The sequence below is a fragment of the Salvelinus sp. IW2-2015 genome, linkage group LG4q.2 (genome assembly GCF_002910315.2).
Source record: "Salvelinus sp. IW2-2015 linkage group LG4q.2, ASM291031v2, whole genome shotgun sequence".
Classification (NCBI taxonomy): domain Eukaryota; kingdom Metazoa; phylum Chordata; class Actinopteri; order Salmoniformes; family Salmonidae; genus Salvelinus; species Salvelinus sp. IW2-2015.
This window is the reverse complement of record NC_036843.1, coordinates 1,522,160-1,549,993: the sequence shown is the minus strand read 5'-3', so window position 1 is coordinate 1,549,993 and position 27,834 is coordinate 1,522,160. Positions and strand designations below refer to the sequence as shown.

General features: G+C 43.4%; 1 protein-coding gene across 2 annotated transcripts in view; it reads left to right on the top strand.

Annotated features, from left to right (window-relative positions):
* Window positions 1–5,184: 5,184 nt before the first annotated feature.
* Window positions 5,185–27,834, top strand: part of spata17 (spermatogenesis associated 17) — a 64,362-nt gene continuing 41,712 nt past the window's right edge. The window contains exons 1-8 of one of the 2 annotated variants that reach the window (XM_023986232.2): window positions 5,185–5,408; window positions 5,695–5,784; window positions 6,718–6,799; window positions 8,052–8,102; window positions 11,468–11,571; window positions 17,112–17,235; window positions 18,993–19,202; window positions 25,310–25,458. In XM_023986232.2, the coding sequence (XP_023842000.1) occupies window positions 5,269–5,408; window positions 5,695–5,784; window positions 6,718–6,799; window positions 8,052–8,102; window positions 11,468–11,571; window positions 17,112–17,235; window positions 18,993–19,202; window positions 25,310–25,458 (950 nt within the window). In that variant the 5' untranslated portion in view covers window positions 5,185–5,268. The remainder of the gene's footprint in view (window positions 5,409–5,694; window positions 5,785–6,717; window positions 6,800–8,051; window positions 8,103–11,467; window positions 11,572–17,111; window positions 17,236–18,992; window positions 19,203–25,309; window positions 25,459–27,834) is intronic. The other variant, XM_023986230.2, reaches the window with a different exon arrangement.

Genomic DNA, 27,834 nt, shown 5'->3' with positions numbered 1-27,834 from the left:
CAGGGGTCCTCCAGACCTAGACCCATTATTAAAGGACAAAAAAACACTGCCACATTGGCCTAATATGGAGAAACCCAGAGCTCTCTAAAGCAAAACGTACGGTAAATAATGACAAACTGTTTGGCCAGGGCAGCGGACAGAAACCCCTTCAGCACCAAAAATAGGAAGTAAATAACCTCCCTACAGAAACAGAAAGGGTTATGCAGTGTGACTGTGTGAGTTTATTTGAGTTGATTTGATAGTTAGATTGGAGAAGTTTTCCCTGGTAATGGTGTTTTATGCTGTTAGTTAGGCCTGCCTGGTGTGATTGGGGTTGAGAAAGCTAATCTATCAGGGGCAATAGACTCCCTACAGGCCAGCGGAGGGAGGGAGGAAAGGAGAGAGGGAGGGCGGAGGGTGGGAAGGAGAGAAGGGGGACGGAGGGAGAGAGAGGGGGAAAGGGGGAGGGAGAGAGAAAATCAGGGAAAGCAGAGAGGAACGGACAGACCAACAAATTCTCTGGAAAGTGCTCGAGCAGGACATACGCCGGGGCAAACACCTGCACACATATTACACACGATAAAACAATCACAGACATATGCTGGGGCAACAACGCTGGTGAGGTAAAGATACACTCACCTACACACACTTGAAAACACATATACAGTATATACACACACACACACACACACACACACACACACACACACACACACACACACACACACACACACACACACACAGAGAAATGGGATCAGGGGCCTAGGTACCTCAAGGCTGAACCATATCCACAGAGGCCTAGAGAGGGCAAGGGTCAAGGTCTTTATGAGGAACCAAACCCCCGCTTTGAAATATAGACACACACAACACACACTCTCTCTCTCTGTGCCGTAAAAGATGGATTGCAGTGCTGACTGGGGATCGCACAGATTAGGTCCAATTCCCAGCAATTATAGTCTGTTTCAGGAAATGAACTGCTAATACACTGTACTGCTCTGAGCACTGCTAATACACACCAGGTCAAAATTCTTTGCTGTTACTGGAGAAAATAATCTGAGATTACAGAATTTGACATTATAACATAAAATAAAGCCAATCTAAGGAAAGTTTTATTAGAAGTGATGTGACACACACACACAATCATAAAGTGCCAACACAAACACAAACCCAAGACTGCACGCATGAATTGAATGCACGCACACGAACACACACACATGCACACTGATGGACAAACAGCTCTCTCTTAGCAAGCTAACAAGAGAGGAAGACAGACAGGCCAGTGTGTGTGTGTATGTGTTTGAGTGTATGTATGCAAACCTGTGTGTGTGTGTGTCCTTGTGTGTGTGTCAGTTCTGATTGCTCATGACTTCATTAATCTCTGCACCGCGGTTATGATTAGCTTTCCCAGCTACGCTAGAGGACGTCCAACCCCTCACCTGACAGGGTGGTGGCACACACACACACACACACACACACACACACACACACACACACACACACACACACACACACACACACACACACACACACACACACACAGGTCTATGGTCGTCCGCTGCCATGATCCCCAATTTAGTTCCTGGCAGAGAGGAAATGGAGGGCTGCACGGCAGATCCAACGCCTGCCACGGCTACATTGGGGATGGATGGATGAAGGGATGGAAAAGGAGAGAACGTGGAAAAGAGGGAGACACGTAACCCTGTAGCCAGTGACTGGGCCCTACCTGTGTATTTGGCGTTTTGTTGTCTGTGTTGCCAGCCTTTGTTCAGGCCCCGGCTTTTTAACTGCTCTAAATACAGACACCCTGCCATTACAAAGAGAGAGAGAGAGAGAGAGAGAGAGAGAGAGAGAGAGAGAGAGAGAGAAGAGAGAGAGAGAGAGAGAGAGAGAGAAAAAGAGAGAGAAGAGAGAGAGTAGGAGAGGGCAGAGAGAGAGGGAGGCAGATAGAGAGCATGAGAGAGGGGAGTGGAAGGAACAGACAGAGAGAAAATATCAAAAGAGAGAACAATTGATTTCTGAATCATAAAATGATATAGAGGGAAGGCAAGCAGTGGTGGCTCAGATGGAAGCTATAAGCCTGGTGGTGATCAGAGCAGGATAAGATTATTCATTTTCTCTTCGGTCCGCTGCAGTCAGGCCGCGCAAATATCTCTTTTCCATTAACCACCCAGGGTATTATTTTGGCCACATAAAGCCAGTCTGCTTGTGATGAAGAGAGGGAGGGAGGGATGAGGGGGCAAAAAGGGTCGGTGGAGACTGGAGGGAGACTCAGACAGCAGTCATGCATCTCTCCTCTCCTCTCCTCTCCTCTCCTCTCCTCTCCTCTCCTCTCCTCTCCTCTGCTTGGCTCTGCTCTCCCATCCTCTCCTCTGTTAAATTTGATACAGTGAGTGACACAGTGATACAGTGAGTGACACAGTGATACAGTGAGTGACACAGTGATACAGTGAGACCCCTCAGCTCGGGGAAACCTCAATCAGACGCCGACTGAGCCTTTTTTGTGGATCCCCCGATCTCCTATTATTGCTACCAAGAAAAATAAAAGAGAGGGAGGGAGGGAGGGTGGAAGGGGAGAATGTCTAGAGTCACTTGGATGATGATGGGGTGTTCACGAGTGGGGAGGAGGCAGAGAAATAATTGTGTGTGTGTGTGCGGTGATGAATTTCCCGCTGTGACGGTGGGGCCGGCAGCAGCGAATGTCCTTCTGAGTGGGACACACACACACAAACACACACACACTGAGGATCATCATCGGACCTGCATGGTGGCGGCCATCTTAACAGATCACCCCTGTCTGCACGCACTCCGCCACAAATAATGATAAAACACCCCTACATTAAACTATTTTAAACAATGCCCAATTCATTACCCCCTCCCACCTCCTCCATGGGCAATGGTGAGCTAATAAAGATATAATTTTTCTTTTACTCCGCCGGCAAAATCACACTTTTTATCCATTAGTAGGATATTAGGGTGAGTTGAAGGGAGGGATGAGAGAAAGAGAGAGAGAGATACAGAGAGAGAGAGAGGTTCAAATTGGTCTAAAAGCGTGTGGGAAAGAACGGGAAACTAGAGGTATAAAAAAAAGTCATAATGGATTTCAATTAGGTGATCCCTGGGATGTGAGGGATGCCTAGCCACATGGATTAATGTGCTGCAGGCAGATGTTTAATAATGGTAGTCTGGTCCTGGAGAGAGCACTCCATCCACCACACCCCATGCCCCCTGGAACACACACACACACACACACAAACACAGGCTGCAGACAGACAGTGAGCGCTGGGGTGGGGTGGGGAGGCAATGAGCTGTGTGAGAGTGTTTGGCCGCGTGTGTGTGTGCGCGCCGTGTCTGTCTGTGCATGGGTGCATATGAGAATGCGTGCACCTATGTGTGTGTGTGTATGCCTGCATGTGTTTACCAGCTATATGAGCAGCCCTGGCCCCAGCCCTTGTGGCCCTCATTAAGAGACAATAGGCAGGAAGGAGGATGAGTGTTAGGATGAGTGTTCTGGCTGTGAGAGGTGACCAGAGGATTGGTAAATGACATGCACAATGTGGCCCTAGCCTGGAGCTGGCTATTTCATCTGCCTTACCTCAGTAAAGACCATGGCTTGCACACACAGGCCTAATGCAGGCCTACGGCACAATGGGCAAAATAAAATGTATATGGGTTAGTTGATAAGTTATATGAAAAATAATTGTATAACGTTAGAACAATATAATATATAAAGATATGTGTGCCTGTGTGTAATTGGGCACATGGCTGTATTCACACTGTTTGGGGAGGTGTTGAGGTGTGTGTCTGCATCTCCGGCGGTCTCAATCTGGGCAGAAGTGGGTCACCTGGCGCCGTGTAAACAGCCTGCCTCTCCACAGCCTCTCCAGGTGACACCTCATCAACGTGCGCCAGGAGTGATGGCTTACACCCGTCTGCCTTGTCAAAACAACACTTCCAGGGCAATTACCAGGGTGGCCAGCCCACTGCAGCCCCCGATGGATGGGCCTGGCTGCCATGGGGTCACCCTTCTCCCCATAACTCTACCGGCCAGCACCGCAGTGGAGGGACAGCAAATTGGCCTGCGTCTTTCCGCTTGCTGAGCCCGTCCTCGCTGGTTATCTGTATTGCAGGAAGGGAGGGAGGGAGTGAGGGAGGAAGCTGGAGGATGGACACCTTGCCTCTATTGCCAAGGCAGAATATTTGACGTGTGGATAGGGGGGAAAGAGGGGAGGGAGGGTTGGAAAGGGGGGAAGAATAAAGTGATAACTCTGTGATGAGGGGCGATAACGTCGGGATGGGAGCAGGCTGAGAGTTGGTGAGCACTGACAGATCAATCGTCACTCCGACATTCTGCATCCTGGGATCTGTCAGCATTTAAAACGAGGGAAAGAGAGTGGAGCAGAGAGAGAGGGAGAGAGAGAGAGAGGGAGAGAAGGGGAATGTGACCAAGAAGAGGCGCTCTCCACAGAGGTAGATGTTCAGCGGCTCGATGTGGTGATTGAAAACCGTCAGAGCACTGACAGACTGTAGAGAACACAGAATAAGTATGACTTCGTACCTGCCTGCAGTCCTCCATTTTCAGTGTTGGCCTAAATGCTTGTTGTGAGGCAGGCAGCTCAATGGCAAATAGTTGAAGTTCACTAAAGAGTGTTTTGCTAGAAAGATTATATTCCAGCTGTTCTTATGCATCTTATTTTTCTGGATCCATTTTTTAAAATGTCAATTGAACTGCCTACCGCTATCACCTTGCTGTAGACCTAAATAAAACACCTGACTTCACCTAAAAGAGGTTGTCCAGCACCTTCCTTTGCTGTGTGACATGTGACTTTCTCACGGCAGGTAAATATAGGTATTATATTATAATAATATAGTATTATGTTTGTAATTTAAATCAGATACAATAAATAATCCATCAATTTACCTTAATTTTTCTTGTGGTAAATATAATTGATAAAACACATTATTTGAAAAACATAGATAACCTACACAATGCTTGCAATATTCAGATAATAGATAACTATAATTTTCATATAACGTTCAAATGCATTTCCCCCATCTGATACAATTCGCTAGGCTAAGGCTACAAGACTGAGCAAATTGCAAGGGTGTAAAAATAAACGCACACACAACAGCGTCCTCTAGTAATTCACTGGTACACAAATGTTTTTTTCCTGTGCTTATTCAGCCAAACAACGGCCAAACTACCTTACAAGTTGGCTTCTGACGAGAAGAGAAAAACATTTTGACAAACGCCCGGTGTCCACAACTTTCCCACCCATAAGAGACGCGCAAATGGAGAAGGAAACGGTTGTCTCTCTCGTTGTCAAGGGAACATGTAAACTCTTGTGTCTTGGTCCGGAGAGCATGGCTACGTTGGTCAGGTTGCAGAATGAGATTGAACAAATGAAAGAAGAATATTTCACCAGAAACAGGTAACGTTAATGCAGCTGTTGCAGCATGCACATTTAACTTGTAACCTACACTCTGTAACACGGTGAACTATTTCTAACAGTACCTGGCGTAACTGTTTTAAGTTGAGAAAAAAACTAGCTACTGTAGCTAGCTTACATTAGCTAGTTACTGTACCGGTAGCTAGCTAGTAAGGCAGCTTTGCTAACAACAACAACAACAACAGCGGATGCCTTTTATAGTATGATGAACAAACATCTGACTTGGTTGAACCATGCATGCTCGTACATTTCTGCATTTGCTGTGTAGGATAGCCGAGGAGAACAGACAGAGAGAGAACGAAGCAGCCATCCAAATACAGAGTTGGTTCAGGGGATGTCAGGTGCGGGCCTACCTCAGGTAAGAGATGTGTGTGGGAGTTAAAATAGCTCATTTTGTTGCAAAGGGGTTTTCCTAGTACATAAATTAACTTTGACAATGTAACAATAATTATAACACAAACTCCTAATTTCATCTCTAAAATATAAATATTATCATGCATGCAATTTCAAAGAATGAATACACCTAATTTGTAGTATTCTTTATCAAAACACTGCACCTTTTCTTCACCCCAAATAAAAATTGACCTTCAGCCGCATGACCCCGCAGAAGAACCCCCACCCCCCAAAACCTAAATGATCACTTTACAGTATGAAATGACCCCCTCTTGGTTTTAGAGAGCTGTGCAAATGGCTGAGGGAAATAAAGGCCTATTCCACTCTCTGCCTTGTACTGTGACCCTAACACCATTTTGCAGGGTCAGCTGACAAACTTCCAGACTGCAGGTTAATTCAGATTACTTTAGTTAATTGATCAATGTGTTAAGTGGCTAATTAGCCACATTTTGAGCTTCTTAAGTGCAACTCCGGGGTTACCATATCCCCCCTATAAGCATTGATTTTCTGGGCATATAAATGGCCTTTTGGAAATTGATGGCCTCGTTGAGGCTGGAATCGCAGTAGACTTGTATTTAGAGTATGTTTGATGATGAATACAAATGTCCACTTGCTCTGGGAGCCATGATCGCTGGACATAATTGAAAAGCCTTAAGTAAAGGTTGCTGTGCATTGTCCTGTCTGCAGGGGGGTGGACTATCTCTTATCGTGACCTTTCAACTCAACCAAAAAAATGATTTTTACATATTTCTTTCCTTTTTTCTGCAGATTATCGGCAAGTCGAAATACTAGTCCACATACTGTACATAGTATATCCCATATTGTCTTATACCAGTAAATTAATCTCTTCATATTTCTTCTTTGTAAAAGCATATGTTTTCATGACCATTTCTCCCAGTCACCTACACAGGAAGGCCACCATCATTCAGAAGATATGGCGAGGATTCACAGCAAGGGCACATTTCAGACAAATGGTGAAGGTACGTTAGCCGCTGAAATGCTACGGATATATTGATTATGTTATGATAGCATACATTAAAATTCAATTGCTATATTCAGAAGCCGCAACTCTGACCTGAAGACATATAATTCACCTATTACACATTTGGAAATTAGCACTTAGGAATACGAAGTCATATGGTATGGAATTGCAGCTCTATCGCTTCTGGAATGCATAAACGAGAGAGGAAGAGAGTAAAGAGGGAGGGATGGTGGAAGGGTTTAGATTGCCTCCAACTGCTTCTTAATTGAACAGATTGTTGATACAAAATCCAATCCCCACTGCTCTCACAAATAATTTTCTCTGGATTGAGTTTTGTAAACAAATCACAACAGCTATTTATCACCTCCTAAATTGACTGTTTGGTAAAGCATAACTGCCAGGCACATTTGGGAAGCTTTCACGAGCTGGAATCTGGGGATAACCCTGATTTAATGTTAGGTAAAGGACATGTCACCAGACACACACAGTATCTGAAAAATAAAACAGAACTCATTGAATCTCTCAAAATTACCAAAACAACGTTCTATGACTTCAGAGTTCAGACTTTGCAGAGTTTAACTTTCATTATTATACATGACTCAAAACCAACACCCTTATTTTTCCCTCTGAACTCTCATCTCCACATTAGGCCAAACTTCCTCTCGTCTTTCACGTCTTTGTCTTCCTCCATGAGCGTTCCCTCTTTCTTACGTCGTTATTAAAAAGAGACATGTTTGAGATATGAATTCCTTTTATATAGTTCTCTCAAGTTTGCTCCTGTAAATGTGCCCCCAGTGGTCTGGGCACAGCGGAACGAGGCGTGAGGCGAGCCGTGTGAATATTCTGGCCTTTGTTAGTCTATCCTGGCTGGAGCGTCATTGGTTATCAAACCCAGCGGAGAGCACTGGGCCATCATACATCTCCATTAGCTCTCAGCTTGACTACCATACATTTTCTTGGCCTTGTCTGCATTATGTATTAAGAGAGGAGCCCCGTCCCCTCAATACAAAGTCTGACTTATACCTCCCTCTCCCTCGACACACACATAGACACAAGCTTGCATGTGCACGCACACACACTCTTTCCCTCCCTCCATCCCTCTCTCTCTCTCTCTCTCTCTCTCCGTGGTGTCTATGAGACTTATTATGTATAAGGTATAAAGACTTCTTTATCTCTGGGCTGCTCAGGACAGATCAGAGAGCCTGGATAAGGCGACAGAGATGTAACGCCGTCTCTCCTTTTGTTCACAGGCCGCATATTTTATCATGAAGATGAATTTCTACCACGAGATGTCCGTCAGGGTAAATATCACACTGTCTGTTTTAGCAAATGGAGAGTCCCCTGGTCTCACAATGTGATCCCCACGAGTAGTTCTGCAGTCCTGTTTCATTTCACCACCAGTGTCTCTGTCCGTATGTGGGGGTGCACAGTAGAAATACTACACATCCTGGATAATTCTACCAAATACCATACAGCAATTGATTGTAATGGAATGTTATCAGTATTATTTTGCATCGGATGGGCAAAATTCTTATTACATTTAGTCTAGATTTTAATATGCCGTTTTGATCAGACAATCTTATTTAAATTAAATTCAGGTCTTTTTCCGGATCAAAACGGTTCTTAGGTGGTGGGCGTGGCAGGGGTGTGGCAGGGGACGCGGTTGGCCCGTCGGCGCTGCTGAATCTTAGAGAACATTCTGGACACCTCCATCTTAGCGGTCAGCGACATTTTAGCATTTTTAAGCCGATTCACTGCAATTCCACACATTTCTCTATTAAAGGTAGACTCAGCGATTTTGACGTAGATGCAGAAAGTAAACGGTATAGTGGGTCAATTTACGCATCAACTAAGAGTGTTGAAGCGCGAGGCTCAACTTCTCTGCTGTTTTGAACTTGTGCACTAACACAGATACTGCGTGACTGTATGGGAGCGAAGTCTTGTATCTCGCTCATTTCAATATCTGCGGTGCTGCTTGTGGCAACGTCATTTCGCTGAGTCCACCATTAAGCTGAGACAAATTTGAGCAGTTTTAAAGCAAATTTCCTGACATTCTACACATTTTGCCATGCAGCTGAGAGAAAATGTTGAAGTTTTGAAGCTAATTTCGAGCAATTATGTGTTATTTTGCTCAAACATATCAAGAAAATCTATACTGCTAATTTCATTGTTTTTGGAATTTTCAATTATCCCTGACTGTCTAGCTTTTATTTTGGTAATTGTTACTTATCAAAGATTATATTCTTAAAAAATATATAGGTCCATTATCTTTTCTACATACTTTATATGTGGTTTCAGTCGTTTAAGTTAACGTTGAAAGCATTTTTCCATCCCGAAAATTAATTAACACTGTTTGGACTTGGGCGACCCAAAAAAACACTTAGGCCCAAGAATTTCAATGGCAGAGAATCCCAGAAATGATATTATACCCTTTTGCACAGGCATTTATGTTGAAACTAAATGGAATAGTTGTACTCAGTTATGCTAAACCAGTCAGGAGAGAAGTTAGCATGTTTAGCCTTATTATTAGCATTTTTAGCTAAGCTGTGACAAATATCTGATTGAAAAACTTTTCTGCTGGCTTTTCCTCTAGAGCAGATCTTTCTGTCATAGCCCATATCGTCATAAGTCCCATTTGACCAGTTTAACAACTCCTACCGCACAACCTATAAATCAAAAGCCTTTGCATTTGAGTGATGCTTTGGCACTTTTATGCGAGGATATCGCATCGAAACCTTATATTTTACAATTCCATATAGCCTCTCTTTTCCACCCCAAGTGAAATTGTTAAAGATTTTTTTATAAGCCCACAAAATTCTATGCTTTATTGAAAAAGGGTACATTACCAGTGAGTTGTTTGGACATTCGCTGAAACCACAGAAATTTGAGGAAAAGTTTTATGACAGACAGTTATCCAAACAAATAAAGAAGTCCAGGCCCAGTGTTTTAGTCAGGCTCATGTTACGTGCAGCCATCTGGATCTGACCAAGTGCCTGAGGTCACAGGGCCAAAGGTTAAAGGTCATGTCGGCACTTAGAGGAGAACAGAAGCTTCACAGCAGGATAGACCTGCTTTATTACTCCTGTAAAACATGTCATATGTTCAGGAATCTGAATGGATGTCAAAATCTGATCAAATAAAAATAAGGAAGGATTATTGTAAAAATGGTTGTTGTAAAATGCTGGGGGGTCTTGAAAGGCCTAAGCATTTCATTCAAATTATACAAAACGTTATCTTCAAATGAAACAAATAGGGCCTCGTGCTAATGTTTTGGTTTTATTTATATTAATTTCTTCAAAAATATATGTTTTAGGTAACTACACGATTGTATTTGTAAGTGGGGAGATTTAAACTGTACATGTACTATTACACTGCGGACCATATCAGCGACTCTCATATTTGAGTTGTATATTTCTCAACCTTCTTATATCACGATGAAGTCGGGTTTAAACCTGGTCGAATCAGTGCAGTGAATCACCAGCCCACCAACTGATGAGAGGGAAATAGAAGAAACAAGCCACAGTTACACCAACATGTAGTACAATCAGGTTTACTGAGATGCTGTTTTAGAATAGTCTACATTGAAAATGTTGTGACATTTTCATGGGTAGTGTGTCCAACCCACCGGTTTCGGTGTGCCGGAGTGTAGACGCTATTCTTTCAAAAAGGGCCCAGTGAAAAAGCTGCATACACAGGTGTAGTAAACTTTGGAGCAACGGCAGAGTATGTTGTGTGTGATAAACTCAGTGTGTGTGTGTGTGTGTGGTGTGTGTGTGTGTGTGTGTGTGTGTGTGTGTGTGTGTGTGTGTGTGTGTGTGTGTGTGTGTGTGTGTGTGGTGTGGTGTGTGTGAGTGTGTGTGTTGTGTGTGTGTGTGTGTGTGTGTGTGTGTGTGTGTGTGTGTGTGTGTGTGTGTGTGTGTGTGTGTGTGTGTGTGTGTGTGTGAAGGACATCTCCACCCACCGCCTCTCATTGACCAGAAAAAAAAGATACAATCATCTCTGAATCCCCTTGTGGCACTTCCTTTTCAATCAATTTTTATTCTAGTCCTTTTTCTTCCTTTCCTCCGATGTCTTTATCATCGTCGCTCTAGCAAAGGCTAATGTATTAGCACGTTAATAGAAAACAGTGTTTACAAGAGGCCCGAGACTTTTGATTAGATTTAACCCGGCCAATATGCATCATTGATTTCACTAGTCAAAAAAAGGTCAACAAGAACTTTGAGTTGCGAGCCGGGCAATTACTTTATTTAAAATGATCTATTGACTGCGGATCAATCGCAATTCTCATTTTGGTCTTATTTATTTTCTACTGGCTCTCCCCTCTTCTGATAATTCTTCTACCTGCTATTGTTTAATCTTCTAATTAGAGTGAAGGACATCCGCTCCCCTCTGTTTAGAGATCTGGCCCCAGCTTAGGGGCACACTCGTTGTGTGTGGGTGTTTGCGTGTGTGCGCGCGTCCATACCGTGCATGCATACGTGTGTGTGTGTCAAGTCAAACTGACATAAATGCAAGGGACCTCTAAAGCAAGTGTTGCCAGTCCAGTTTGCATAAAGTTGTATTTAATACTACCAACAAAAAAAACTGTCAGTTCGGTCCCATCTCATCTAACTGGTGGATTGTTAAGTTAACTATAGATGTGTGTTGCTGTGTTTTTCTCCTACAGATACAGCAGAGGTGGAGAGGTTACTGCGTGAGGAAATACAGCCATAACTACTACGCACGCAAGAGATACATGGAGGGACTGGCCCGCAAAAACAAACAGATCAGGTACTATACATTAAGAGGACTGATAGAAGCCATCTGTCTAAAGTAGGTAACATACCAGAGATATTAACAGAGATAAATAGTCCGTGTCTAGCTATGTACTATACAAATGTCTCTGGTGAGTTCTCTATCCCTTTTTCAGTCGATTCAGTACATACCCAATTATGTATTCATTATTCCAGTTTGTAGTTTTATTTCGGAGGATAAGTTGTAGGCTATTGGAATAGATGTGTTTTCTTTACAGAGTGCTACCTCACTCTTCCTATTGGCCAGTCTTTGCCGTGTGTAAGAAAGTCTGAGAAGGTATGGGTGTTATGCTAATGTGTATCGTGGCACCAAGAGACTCCTATTAGTTAACAAGGAGCAGAGTTTATGCTTAACAGGAATTCACTCTGGGTGCTTGGGCAGAGATGAATTGATCTGATTAATCTAGAGGCGGCGAGTATGATGGCTATACATGTGTACCGGTAACCTGAAGGAGAAAAAAAAAACTATTCAGAAGTGCCTTGGGTGGCCAGCGAACGACGTGACAAAATAAAAAAATGTGCCTGTGATTTTTTTCCAGCGAGAGCTCCGGCATTAATAAAACATGCCAGGCTCCAGGGGCCGAAAAAGATGCCATCGTTTATTTTATACAGTAAAAAAAATAAAAAAAAATAATGTACGTTTAAGTCACATTTTTTTATGCCGCTAATATATTTTCGTGGGGGGGGTTAAAAATATCTTAAGGCTTCAGCTAAAATTAAATGTAAATTTGTTAAGTGCTCGTCGGATCACTGACTCCCCCCTCCCTCCAGAGGTAGGCAGGCCTGGTGAGAAGTAATGAGGTTTGTCACCTCTGAGTTGTGTCACCTCAGACACCTGCACAGCTACAGCAGACTTACAACACTAGGTTATACTGGTATGTGTGCAGTGGGATAGCCAGGGACATGATGGGTATGATAGAACCTGGTTACATTTGCATTTCCATGACGTCTCTGTATGATTCTAGCACGACAACCCACACGTCACCTGTCTTCTTTATGAGCATTTGTTAGTCCACAAACACAGTGGTTCTGTGGTGTTGAGAGGGTAACACAAACACCAGGTAGACAGTTGTGACGTTTAACCTGGAAGCCTGCTTCCCCGTTTAAGGTATAGGACACACAAACTGGCCAAATAGGTAGAGATTTCAATTAGGCCTGTTCCCCTATATTCAGCCTCGGTATTTATCTGGACTCATAGGCCAAATATGATCTGATTCATAGACCAAATAGGTTGTTGGGAGGCAGACTATGTGTTGTGATAAACTGGCTGTGGGTGAGAGTGGATGAGATGGTTGTGGGTAAGGGTGGGAGATATCGGTGAGAGTCAGGAGGATGTTGCCATCTCAATGTTTCCCTGTCTATCATTCCCACACACACACGCACACGCACGCACGCACGCACGTGCACGCGCACACACACAACACACACACACACAACACACACACAACACCCACACACACACACACACACACACACACACACAACACACATCGGCAATTGAGCCCCTCCTCTCTGGCTGCTCCTCTCCATGGAGAGGTCATCCTCTCGCCAGTTAATCACTTGTTTATTTAGTGCTTCTGGGGCCGCGATCAATTAACGCAGCGCCACGTTTATTTAAAATATCCTTTCTGTGTTCGCCAGGGCCCCTCGGATCGCACACTGCCCGATCACTCACCCCGCAAAGGTCCGCTTTTTAATCCGTCGCTCCCTCCCTCCCACCATCCCTCCACCCCTCTGTCTGTCCGCTGCATAAATTATTCAAAGTTTTACTAATGGCTCCCATTTAGTGCAGGCCGACTGGCCTGGCATGCCAATGACGGGAGACTGCCCGACGGGAGGACCATCTCTTTCGCGCTCTCTCTCTTTCTTCCTGCTCCTCACTGACGGATCTCCCCATACAAAACCATCTGTGTCATTTCATTAACCGCACCGCCCGACGCTCTCTCTCTCTCCCTCCTACCCTCTCTCCCCCTGGCCGGGGTTCACCATGTTAGCGTGTCCATCTTCATGGAGCTGTCCCCTCCTGCATAGCCTAATGAAGTCAGGACCTCTCGGCACCACTGTAATTCAAGCGACTAGAGTTGGTGCAACACAACAATTTATCACTTGTCAGGAAGACACTTAAAGTTGTGCTGCTTAATAAGGGCATCCTGCGAGCCTGGGCAATTAGGAGGGAGCCGTTTGCATATTTACTAAATGCGGAGTGTCATTGCCACCACGGCCTGTTGCCTGCATGAATTATTATTCTATCTGCAATAAACAGCTGGGTAATTATTACTGCCATAATCAGATAAATTCTCTCTGTAATGTTCTAACGTGGCAAAATCTTTTAACTCATCGCGGGCTGAGGGAAATTTATGGACTCGGAGTGGTGAGGCTGAGGGATTTTACTCTCTGTGTGGCGTCCCGGTTCTCGGCTCAAGGACATCCATGAAAGGAGATCTGGGAGGACCGGTCCTCCAGTTACACACTTCCTGACGCTACACCAGGGGTGTAGAGGAGGTCACGTACACACTGGCTTTGATTGGAGGGTTTTGTCTCCGTGTGAAAAGTCTGTTGCTCTCCAGTTCAGTCACTGACTCGTTAGGAAGTACTTCGCCACAGGAAGGAAAGTGATGAAAAAAATATAACTTTTGGTTGTCATCACTTTTTTGTGTTTTTTGTGTTTTTTGGAGGGTTTGGTATTTTTGTTGAAGTTGACACCTCACCCTGGAAATCCGCTGTTTCTTCTTGTTACAGGAGGGAATCTGTTGAATAAACAAACCTGGTTAACTTCTGTTTTGTGATTTCTGGTTTTGTGGTTCTATATAATTGCAGTAAACTTGTCCTGTTGATGGCGATGATGTTGTGTGTCCTCTGCCGTGGTAGGGTTACAGGTTGGTCAGGGTTGAGGCCTGCTCTATTAGAGGTCATAGGTCAGAGGTCAATATATCGAGTCAGACACTGGAAGTTAATGGACTGCTGAAAATTCCCTCCCTGCCAGCTATTGAATTATTTAATTGGAACAATTAAAACAGCCAATCGGCTTGTACGGTCATTAAATATTTAGGAGAGCCAATTAGCTGCTCCGGTGTTGGCCTGGAGGACTGGTGGGCCGGCCTGCTACCCCACCCCGCTACCCCACAAAGCACCAGGCTATGATTTCCCCATCACCCCACTCTACCCGTACCCAGCTCTATGCCCCAAGATTTTAAATATAGATAAAGCAGCTGTATGCATGTGTTTATGCTGTAATACACTGTCATCATCGTCATAGTTTCAACAGGGACTACAGAACAGCTGCTGGGATCTGATAGTTCACATGTACAACATGAAAAGGTGATTTTTGTTCCAAATACAGATCCAACACTTTATTTAGAAATGTTTTCATAGAAGTAGTATTTCCTTGACATCCTATTGGATCCTTTAAACAGGTTAAATGTTGTTAACAGTATTTTGTAAATTAGTTGTGTGTATACTCACATGTTATATTTAATTACCTGTTTTTTGTTTAAATGCTTTGTAATTTATATACATGTATGAAGAGGCCTATATGATTTTACAATGAAAATGTTCCCTGTTTCATCAAATCATATCAAGCTTTATTTAAAGCACATTTACCAGTCTCGACACATACAGACATACAAAAACAAAGATTAACAATGTCTAACAGACAAGTACAAATTCTCATAAAAGACAGATTTGTAAGAATATATCACAAATATCTAGAACATCTAGTACAAATACGTTGTTGTACACTCTGACCACTGTAATATTTCTCTCCTATCTGATTTTCTTTCCTTAATTGCTAACTATCATTAATGTGCTTCTACAGTTTAAGTTGAGCATGAGACAACTTTCCTAAAAGACCCCTAGAAAAGTGTTCTGCCTAACTTCTGCCCAGCTTTGACTGAACTTCTCTCCTGTGTGAGTTGAGTGTTGAGGACGCGGAAAGGTCACGCGTGTTGGGCCGCTCCCGTGCTCCCCCCCCCCCCCCCCCCCCCCCATGACCATCAGAAGTAATGAGGGTTGTATGTTCTCCTGCTCAGCCGTGACACAGATCGAGGTCCCTTCAGCCGTTACAAATCTGTTTGGCTTTTGTCCACTACACAGCAATTAATAATAAACCTGGGATATAGGGAGACAAAGGTCACCGACACAGCCACCAGCATACATCGATGCACACATGTGCACACACACACACACGGTGGCCGGAGACGGCGGAAAAAGAAAGGGGAGAGAAACCTGAAACAGACTGTCCCACAACTTCATCTTTTCACATTAATAAGCAATTTCCCCTTCACCAGGTGGCCAAATGGGGGCCACACTACTCTGCATATTTCATTTATTTTGTCATTTAATCTTGTGTGGAGGGAGGAATGAAAATGCTGCGACGCAAAGGGAAATGGTGGTGATTTTTAAATGTCAATACGGCGGTGTGTGTAACCTTACGTTAGGACGGTATGAATATTCTCCTTTGTGAGCACATAATTGAAAACTGAGAGCGGCTTGGGAACGAAAGCCTGATGAGCAATGGTTACCTTTTTATATCTCTCGCTTGCTGATGAATTGGATGGGCTTTTCTTTTAGTCTAATGTCTTTGTGCGTTTGCGTGTGTGTGTGTGGGCGCGCATTGTCATGTCCGCGTTGTGTGCGCGCCTGTTTGACTGCGCCGTTGTGTTTGCGTGCGCGCGTGTGTATGTTTTAGTAATTGTTTCCGATTCCCCTTAAGTTATTACCCCACACAGTAACAGTGTGTGATTGTAAAATGAGATTGCGTATGGGCTTTTAATGTGTCCCATTTAGACAGCTCGGATAGCAGATGTCATGGAGCGCCTTGGCTATTCTGATGGAATATATTCATCATCCCACTGCCTGGCACACTGACGGCTTCACTCTCTCTCTCACTCAGTCTCTCTCCCTCTCTCTCCCTCCCTCTCCCTCTCTCTCTCCCTCTCTCTCTCTCTCTCTCCTTCTCTTCTCTCTCTGCCCGCCGTCATCTCTCGTCTCGCCCTGCTCTCTCTCTCTCTCTCTCCTTCTCTTTCTCTCTCTCTCTCTCTCTCTTCTCTCTCTCTCTCCTTCTCTCTCTCCTCCCTGTCGTTCTCTCCCCTCTCCTCCCTCTCTCTCTCTCTCCTCTCTCTCCCTCTCACCCCCCCCTCTCTCTCTCTCAGCCCTGATTGGAGTCATTATAGGCATGTATTTCCTGCTAGAGGAGAGATCAGGGATTCACTTGTAGCAAGAAACCTCTGATCCCTGGTCAATGTGTACTCAGTCTTTCTCCCTCACACACATCCGCGCGGACACACACACAAAACACAACACACACACTCAAGCGGGTAAAATGGCCACTAAACAAACTGCAAACAATATTTTCTCTCTCGTCTGTGTGTGTGTGTGTGTGTGTGTTGTGGTGTGTGTGTTGTTGTTGTGTGTGTGTGTGTGTGGTGTGTGTGTGTTGTGTGTGTGTGGTGTGTGGTGTGTGTGTGTGTGTGGTGGTGTGTGTGTGTGTGTGTGTGTGTGTGTGGTTTGTGTGTGTAGGAGGGATCTGGAGGAGTTTTCAGAGTTCCAGATGAGAGAGAGGGAGCGTCTGGCCATGGAGAGAGAGGAGGAGGAGAAGACTGTCCAGGCTCAGAGGATGCACTTCCTACTCAGCACAAAGCAGGTACACACACACACACTGGATTCAGAGAGCCATGCGTACAGCCACTGCCACTGACAAGCCTTCATGTTCCTTTTAGCGGGGGTGGTGTTGGCAGTAATTGAGAAGGGGATGTATAATTTAGGGGGCACGTCCAGTAGCGCACGTGTGTGTGTGTGTGTGTGTGTTTGTGGGCTGTAGGCGGCTGTAGGTATCTGCTGAGTGGGAGGTTTACACGGCTGCTCTCTCCTGGCACCCCTGTGTGCTCATAATGAAGATGAAGTAGTGTGTTGCTGGTCAGTGGGTGTGGGTGGGTGGGTGTGTCTCCACCAGGTAGTCATTTCCTTGTTGCCTGTACACTCTTTTCGTCGTCATGATCTTTCCATCAGATTCTGATGTGTGTGTCCGTCCGCCTGTCCACTTACCTGTCCTGCTTCCATAATCACCCCCACTCCGGTAAAGGAATGTTCACACGGGCGTCATGACAAACGTTGCCCGGGAGTCATTGGCTTTGAAAAGGACCGGAACTGTGACATTTGACCGAAGCTGTTAAAGATGGGGCATAAAAGAGGCTGATTGTGAGAGAGATAGTGAAGGAGAGAATGAACTCCATGGCGCTGGGCTGTGCGTATGGCGGGAGAGAGGAGGAGAAGGAAAGAGAGTGGAAGAGAGATGAACAAAAAAAGTGGAAGAGTATAAGAAAATAGTTAGCCAAATGTCTCTCTGTGGCACTCTGCTGTGGACACGGTGGGAGAGAGAGAGTAGAAGGAAATAGCTATAAGAAAATGAGTGTGAAGAGAGAGAGAATGTTTAGTGTCTCTGGGTGGTAGTGGGCTGTGCATATGGTCGCGGGACTCCTTTCCTCTCCACTGTCTGACCTTGTCACCAGGAAATGGATGGGTCTCCCACAGTTCATCCTTAACGCCAGCCACTCCGCTGGACAGAAGTGGCCGTTCTGACATAGATTTACTTCCCCTGTTCAGGGGGTCAACATCATTGCTCTTCCCCAGCGCAGCGCAGTGGCCAGTCGAGGTGGGTTCACAGTGTGTTACCCCCTGCTACGATGCTACACCACCCTACACGTCCCTCTACCCACAGTGGCCAGGAACTAGCAGCTACATGCAAGCACAGACACACACACACACACACACACACATTCCACCCTGCCCTGTCCCTCTTCAGTGGTCAGGCAAAAGTAGTAGCACCAAGGCAGTCCCACTCCTAGTCTGGCCTAAAAAAGGAAGTTATTAGCATATATAGTAGCTAGCTAGCAGAGCTCCTCAAAGCTTTGGTCTCCTAATTAAAGCAGAGCAGTGGATCAGTCTGATGTGAATAATTATTATTTCTCGGCCTGTCTGTCTGTCTGTGACCAATCTCTCTATTTGAAGGGATGTGAGTCTGAGGCTAGGGCTTGGACAATACGTTCTTAGTCTGTGTGAACTTACATTGGCCCTGTGTTGGAGTTATAGCTGGAGTGGCCAACTCTAATCCCGGAGGGACACTGTGCGTGCAGGCTTTTGTTCCTGCTCAGCACTAACACACTAGCAAACAGTCATTTGTTACAAAACATTTAATCACTTGGTAATTCTCTCTTTTCCTCATATGTCCAGTGTAACTGGTACAACTACTGTAAAGCGTAAGTAATGGCTGGTGCATGGCAAAGTGTTACATTCATTTTCCTGTTTATTCTCCCATACTGTATTTGTAGATAATGCATTGGTTATACGATACTGTACATTCCCTGTCTTTTTTCTTCACTCTATCCTGTTCTTCCTCTGCAGTGCCCTGGAGTATTCAACTCTCCATTCAGACCTGGGCCAGATGAGATGGAGCTGAGGCTCCGGAGGACCAAGCCCCTGCCACCCAGAAACTTTCCCAGGGACAGAGCCTCTCTCCTGGGTAACACCAGCCCCTCAGCCCCCTCCTTTCCGGGAGTCCCTAGAGCCTTTGGAGCCAAGCCCCTGCCTCCCATTCCCAGCAAGAAACCACAGGTGAGACATACTCAGCAATGAAAGGAAAGAGAAATATCATTGCACTATATTCCCAGTCTGGTAGTGTTATTAGTAACAGTATAGCAGTCAAGTACCAGTATAGGGCCAGTATAGTTGTCTTATTAGTATCATTATAGTAACAGTATAGCAGTAACGAGCAAAACACTAGTTATATTAGAACCAGTATTGGTACCAGTATAGTGATCGTATTAGTATCTTGGTATCAGTATACAGTAATCCCTCGTTTATCGCGGGGGTTACGTTCCGAAAATGACCCGCAATAAGTGAAATCCGCGAAATAGAAAACTTTTTTTTTTTTTACAATTAGCAACTATTACATGTATACAAATACAGTGACTCACGTGTAGGCCGTTTCACTGCTCTTCAGACTGGGCCGCTGCATCCTGACTGCGCTCTGCAGTGGGTTATTATGGGTTTAGGAGATGTTCGAAATTACAAGATAATTTGGCCAACTTAATGTAAATTTGCCAAGCTGTTTTATGTACGTACACATAACTGCACGAGACGACAAAATGATAGCACAATTCGTAGCATGTTTTTGATCAAACAGCGGGAGTGAGTTTTTAGCGAAATCAGAATGCGAGCACAATGCACCAAAAAAAAAATAATGCCTTATGAAATCGCGAATAGCGAATCCGCGATAAGTGAACCGCGAGTGGCGAGGGATCACTGTAAGCAGACTTACTAGTAACAGTATTGTACCTAGTATTTGTCTTATTAGTAACATTTTCGTATTCAGTATAGCATTTCTTACTTCAGTAACAGTATTAGTACTGTTATGGCAATCTTTCAGTCGTAACAGTATTAAGTAGCGGTATGTGAATCGCTTAGTTTAGTAGGCGAGTCTAGTATCATTATTAGTTAACTTAGTAGCAGATGAGTAATCGTATTAGTAACTTAGTAGCAGTAGTAATCGTATTAGTAACTTAGTGCAGTATTAGTATAGTACTAGTACTTAGTAGCAGTATAGATATCGTATTAGTAACTTAGTTGACAGTATAAGTAATCGTATTTAGTATTAGCTGTACAGTTAGACTAGTAAGCGATATATCTATTGTATTGTAGCAGTATAGTAATCGTATTAGTAACCTCGTGCGCTCTCTCTCAGTATTAGTCTAGTAGCTAGAGTAATCGTATTAGTAATTAGTAGCTATATAGTAATTTCGTATTAGTACTTAGTAGCAGTATAGTAACTGTATTAGTAACTTGGTGCAGTATAGTAATCGTTAGTAGTAGCAGCTATGAGTAATGCTTAGTAACTTCGTATAGTACTTAGAGCAGTATAGTATCGTATTTAGTATGGTAAAGCGTATTTAGTATCGTATTTAGTAACTTAGGCTGAGCTATTAGTTAATGTATAAGTAACCTTTATGCGTTTGTTCGTTGAACTTGTAGCAGTATTTTAGTCTCTTTAGTAACCCTTAGTAGAGTATGTAAATTTTCCGTTTGTAACTTAGTAGCAGTATAGTAATCGTATTAGTAACTTAGTAGCAGTAGAGCAGTCTTATTAGAAACGTAGTATCAGTATAGCAGTCCTAATAGTAACAGTATTAGTACCAGTATAGCATTCTTTCTAGTTTAGTTTGTTTGCACAAATAGAAAGACAGTTTGTAACAGTATGTGCAAGAGGGGAAAACGCCCAAAAGGGCTTAAATCACACAGATTCCGCAGTGTGGACAAACAAACAATAAAATAAAAACTAGACGCAAAAGAGACAGACAGTCAAGCTACTGCGGTGTAGAACTGTGATGGACAGTATGTGCCTCTTAATCTTTTTCTTAACAACGACAGGGATAGCTTGGCAAAATCAGGCGAGAATGAGTTCCAGATCATAGGGCCTCTATAGGTCATTCAGAATTGAGAATTGGTTGTTCTTGAATATGGCTGACGTAGCTGTTGTCTGAATTATGGAATTAATATATATAAAAAATATCTAATGTATGATCTTTGCGGTCATTTGCCTCATGTATTTCGTCAATTAAGTAAGTAACAGCCGTGTAGGGAGAGAGATTTTCTGAAGCCATACTGATGTTTGTATAACAGACTTTCCTTGTTAAGATATTTGATAAATCTGTTTTATGCAAACTTCTCAACCCCAAAAATTCTCGCTGGCAAAGTTTGTATAGAAGTAGTAACAGTATTAGTATAGAAGTCTTACTAGGAACTTAGTAACAGTACTACTACTAGTATAGCAGTATATCTGTAAAGTCTCAGGCCTCTTAGAGGAAACAGATGTGTTCACTGACTTCCTCTGACTGGTCCAATCAGGCTCCAGAGATGGGGATAACAAAGTGTCATAGCAATTATCGGAGGAGCTCTCCCCCTGGTGAGGATGATGAAAGGGGGCGCGTGGTGCCGTGAGATGATTCTTTAAACTCCCCTTAAAAAAGAATGATATCATTAAAACATGGCGGCGTGTCTCTCGCGGGGCCACTGGAAGACGTTTAGACCCTCCGATCCAGGGAGATCAGCAGGGCCTGTCAGCCCAAACTGCTGCTATTAAAGTGAGCCCATCAAACCAGGCCTCCGCCAGGGAATACTCCGCCATTTAAAACRGCCTTGATGAAGAATTCTTTAAGTACCCCTGGATTCCGGCCGTTGATCATCTCGTCCAGCTGTGAGAAAGATTTGATGAGAAGCGTTTGCCATTTGTGTTATTTACGGTCCAAGGCTTATGGTAACTGGTTCCTATTATTGGTTTCTATTAATGTAAAACATAAGTGAGCAGAAATGAGGCGTGGATCATCTCTTTTTATTAGCCAGAGTCCCTCACCCCGGGCACTGAGATGGTGCACACCACACCACACACACACACACACACACACACACACCACACACACACACACCACACAACACACACACACACACACACACACACACACACACACACACACACACACACACGCATACACACCACACACGCATACACACACGCATACACATAGAGACATGCACGCACACACTCTCTTATGCACACCCTGCTCCGGCTCCATCTGGCTCTTGCTAACAGGAATTCATTATAGAAGGCTGGGATGTCTAGCACTGCTCCATGGATGAGATGAGCCTATATTATTTATCTGTGTTTACCCTCGCTAAGGACAGGGTTCACCCCCATTTCCTCTCCTCCCTCCGCCTCATCCCTCTCTTTATCTCTCCCTCTTTCTCTCTCCTCCCCCCCACGCTCTTTCTATTGCTTCCTACCACTGCCTCTACCAACCTCTCTGTCTCCTTCCCTCCTTCCCTTTATCTTTCCAGTCTCTCCCTTTGTCTTATTCACCCTCTTCACTTCTCTCCCTCCCTCTCTTTCTCTCCCTCCCCTCCCTCTCACTCCCTCTCTTCCTCTTTCTTTCCCTCCCTGTGTTTCCCAGTGTTCTTGGGTGTGTGTTCTCCAGTAGTGTGAGTCCTCGCCTGTCCCCAGTGTGATAACATCAGTGGTGATGGATAGGTGGAGGTGGTTGTTGGGAAGTGTTTGGGTCTGGTCAGGCCAGGGTGCTGATCCTGTGGTGATAGGACCAAGGACAGGGGCTCCCTGCTAGCTACTCTCCCCAACCAACCAACAGCAACAACAGCTGAAGGTCACTCCACTAAACAACAGCTACCGAACAACACAACCACATTGAAAGAAGTTACAGGACTAAGGAAAGTTAAAGGACTACGGGAAGTTAGTGGAGACAAGGGGAAGTTACTAAACTAGACTGAGGAAAGTTACTTAACTACACAAAGAAAAGGTACTTAACCAAACTAAAGAAAGTTACTAAACTAGACCAAGGAAAGTTACTTAACTACACAAAGAAAAAGGTACTTAACCAAAACTAAAGAAAGTTACTAGACTAGACTAAGGAAAGTTACTTAACTACACACAGGAAAGTTACTTAACCAAACTAAAGAAAGTTACTAAACTAGACTAAGGAAAGTTACTTAACTACACAAAGAAAGGTACTTAACCAAACTAAAGAAAGTTACTAAACTAGACTAAGGGAAGTTACTTAACTACACAAAGAAAAAGTACTTAACCAAACTAAAGAAAGTTACTAAACTAGACTAAGGAAAGTTACTTAACTACACAAAGAAAAGGTACTAACCAAACTAAAGAAAGTTACTAAACTAGACTAAGGAAAGTTACTTAACTACACACAGGAAAGTTACTTAACCAAACTAAAGAAAGTTATTTAACTACACAAAGGAAAGTTACTAAACTACACAAAGGAAAGTTACTTAACTAGAATAAAGAAAGCTACTTAACTACACAAAGGAACGCTACTTAACTACACAAAGGAAAGCTACTAACTACACAAAGGAAAGTTACTTAACTAGAATAAAGAAAGCTACGTAACTACAACAAGGAAAGTTACTAAACTAGACTAAAGAAAGTTACTTAACTACACAAAGGAAAGTTTCTTAACTACACGAAGGAAAGTTACTAAACTACACGAAGGAATGTTACTAAACTACACAGAGGAAAGTTTCTTAACTAGACTAAGGAAAGTTACTAAACTACACGAAGGAAAGTTTCTTAACTAGACTAAGGAAAGTTACTTAACCAAACTAAAGAAAGTCATTTAACTACACGAAGGAAAGTTACTAAACTACACAAAGGAAAGTTACTTAACTAGAATAAAGAAAGCTACTTAACTACACAAAGGAAAGTTACTAAACTACACGAAGGAAAGTTACTTAACTACACAAAGGAAAGTTTCTAACTACACGAAGGAAAGTTACTAAACTACACAATGGAATGTTTCTTAACTAGGCTAAGGAAAGTTACTAAACTACACAAAGGAAAGTTACTTAACTAGAATAAAGAAAGCTACTTAACTACACGAAGGAAAGTTGCTTAACTAAGACTAAAGAAAGTTACTAACTACATCACAAGAAAGGTACTTAACCAAACTAAAGAAAGTTACTTAACTAGACTAAGGAAAGTTACTAAACTACACAAAGGGAAAGTTACTTAACTAGAATAAAGAAAGCTACTTAACTCACACAAAGAAAAGGTACTTAACCAAACTAAAGAAAGTTACTAAACTAGACTAAGGAAAGTTACTAAACTACACAAAGAAAAGGTACTTAACCAAACTAAAGAAAGTTACTTAACTACACACAGGACAGTTACTTAACCAAACTAAAGAAAGTGATTTAAACTACACGAAGGAAATTACTAAACTACACAAAGGAAATCTCACAAAACTTAACTAGAATAAAGAAAGCTACTTAACTACACAAGGAAAGTTACTAAAACTACACGAAGGGATTACTTAACTAGAATAAAGAAAGCTACTTAACTACACAAAGGAAAGTTACTAAACTACACAAAGGAAAGTTACTAAGCTACACAAAGGAAAGTTACTTAACTAGAATAAAGAAAGCTACTTAACTACACGAAGGAAAGTTACTAAACTACACGAAGGAAAGTTACTTAACTAGACTAAGGAAAGTTACTAAACTAGACTAAGAAAAGTTAGTAAACTAAACTAAGGAAAGTTACTGTAGATTAAGGAAAGTTACTGTAGACTAAGGAAAGTTACTAAACTGAGGAAAGATACTGTAGACTACGGATAGTTATTAAACTTAGGAAAGTTACTGTAGACTAAGGAAAGTTACTAAGCTAAGGAAAGTTACTAAGCTAAGGAAAGTTACTAAACTTTAGTAACCAAGGAAAGTTACAAAACTAGTCCAAGACTAAGGAAAGTTACTAATTAGATGAAGGAATTAGACTAAATTGGCTGTGGATTTACTGCTAAGCCATAACTACCTGTGGGGGGGACGGATCAGAGAGAGAGAAGAAAGAGAGACAGAGAATGATAGAAAGAGTTAGAGAAATAGAAAGAGGGATAGAGAGAAAGAGGGAAAGAGATGGAGAAAGATGCAGAGAAAAGGAGAGAGAGCCGGGAGAGAATGAGGGAGAGACTAGAGACAAAGTGCGACAAAGTGCCTCTGATTAAGACGTCAGTTCTTAACACTGCAGGGCTTCTGACTTCCATTACAGCATGTTTGATCAATGGAAAATGTTTTGAATGTTGGGAATGTATTTGTCATGCCCGCTAGTGTCTGTATAATGGCTTCCCCATCTTTCTCTTGTGTGTTAGGGTCCGTTCCGTGAGCCAGCGGAGGTGTGGGCTCAGAGACAGCGTGGTCTCGAGCCGTCTCTGAGAGTCCAGACCTCCATCTCTGACCTGGAGCAGGCCCAGGACCAGCTACGCTCTGAAGAATGGAGGAACCGCACCATGGAGACCATGTAAGTACACACGAACACAGATGCAGCCTTTTGTCCTAATGGATAGCAGTTATATGCTACTTTTCATCACATGAAAAAGGGCTTTACAGTGTGTGTGTGGATAATGGACTTCATCCACCTCCTGTGTGTGTGTGTGTGGCTCACACCTGAGCCTTTTGGGGAGACTGACAGTGCAACAGCAGCACGACAGCGACAGCAGCACTACAGCATCAGAACACATTCCTTCCACAACAGAACATAATCACAGTATAACAGGGGATTATCATCACCCCACTTTAGACTAGAATGGCTGTTTAACTCTGTAGTTTAATTACCAGCTCACTGTGTTATATGCAGACTATATTCAAACACAACCCCATTACCACAGCACACACACACACACACTCACATGAATGCATGATCCTACACACACACTATGCACACAGAAACACCACAGATAGTTAATGTGGGAATCCAATTATTCTCGATATGTGTGTGCGAGCGTGTGTGTGTGTGTGTGTGTGTGTGTGTGTGTGTGTGTGTGTGTGTGNGTGTGTGTGTGTGTGTGTGTGTGTGTGTGTGTGTGTGTGTGTGTGTGTGTGTGTGTGCGTCTGTTCGTGGGCAAAGAGAGACGCCATTAACCCCCTGTTTGATCCACCAGCCGCCAACACACACACTCATTTCAACTAGACGTTTCAAGGGACCACACTGAACTTGCCTGCGTACCCTCCTTGTCTCCCCCACTCTCTCTCCCTTTCCAGTTGAATGTGTCTCTAATGAGTTATCAGACTCTCCAGTGTAGCGTGATGATGATGGTTTTGGGGGGGGGGGTTAAACAGTTCAAGTGGCTGAGGTGACAACTTCACATCTGAAGTGAACACTGTTACAGTACTGTAGGTCTGTAACGGGTGAATAGGGTTACTGTAACACGTTGGTTTGTTTCACAGGCAGGTTGACGTTTATTTTCATAAGTCTTGTCTTGGAGGCAGAACAGAGCGATTTCCCCTTCAAGTCAAAATTGGCTATATTGTAAAAATGTGTGTGCTTTTTGGTCTTAATTTAAGTTTAGGGTTGGGCATTAGGGTTAGCAGTGTGGTTAATGTTAGGGTTAGGGTTGCACATTTTGGGGAATATTCAGAGCTGGAAACTTTCCGTGGGAATTAATGGGAATATATGGGAATTAACGGGAATATATGGGAATTAACGGAAATATATGCAAATTAATATTAATACCATTTAAATGTAGATGTTTTTTTGCATTGGATATATTTACCATATCATATGGAGACAAACATAAACCTTTTACCTTATCATAAGTAGACATAATTGCAAATGATTAAATCCTTCCAAAATATATATTTTTAAACTATTTAGTTTACGAATTGAACTTTAATTAAATGAGTTGACTCTTCACATGGGATGATTTCACTGAACAACAAAAGAAAGGGAATATTGAATGATCCCCAATGATCCATCACATCTCCCAAAAACATTTTCAACATACATCTGTAAAATGATAGTCTAGAGACTTAAGCTTTGGTTATCTTCCTCCCAGGCTTCCATGTCTTCTCCCTGGACCTCCTCAATGTCCACCTCTTGAACATCAGACTTTGAGGCCTCATCTTCACTGTCACTTTCCAACCTTGTTGAGGATGGCTCGTTGTCAGGCTCAAAAAGCCTAAAATTTGCCCGGATGGCCACCAATTTTTCAAACCTTGTATTGTTCAGCCTGTTGCGTGCTTGGGTGTGTGTGTTCCTAAACAAGGACCAGTTGCGCTCTGATGTAGCTGATGTTGGTGGGATTTGGAGGATGATGGAGGCAACAGGGGAAAGAGCCTCAGATCCACAAAGTCCCTTCCAGCAGGTGGCTGAGGAGATATGTTGGCACCACTGCCATATTGCATCTCCATCCCAAAGCCCTTGCTTGGAAGTGTACTTCGCTAGACTGCCAAGAACCTTGCCCTAATCCAGGCCAAGGTGGCGAGACACGGTAGTGATGACACCATAGACCTTGTTCTTGCCAGCATACTTGGGGTCCAACATGTACGCTGCGGTGTGTATGGGCTTCAGGCAGAAGTCTTCACACTTTTTGATGTATTTCAGAACTGCAGTTTCCTCTGCTTGGAGCAACAGTGAAGTGGGCAGGGCAGTACGGATTTCTTCTCTTACATCTGCAAGCAGAGTCTGAACATCCGACAGGATGGCATTGTCTCCCTCAATCCGTGCAATGGCTACTGCTATAGGTTTCAGGAGTTTCAGGCTGCTTACCACTCTCTCCCAAAATACATCATCCAGGAGGATCCTCTTGATGGGGCTGTCCATATCGGAAGATATGTCAAACAAGATGACAACACCACCCCAACGGGTGTTGCTGAGCAGCTTCAATGTGGTGCTCTT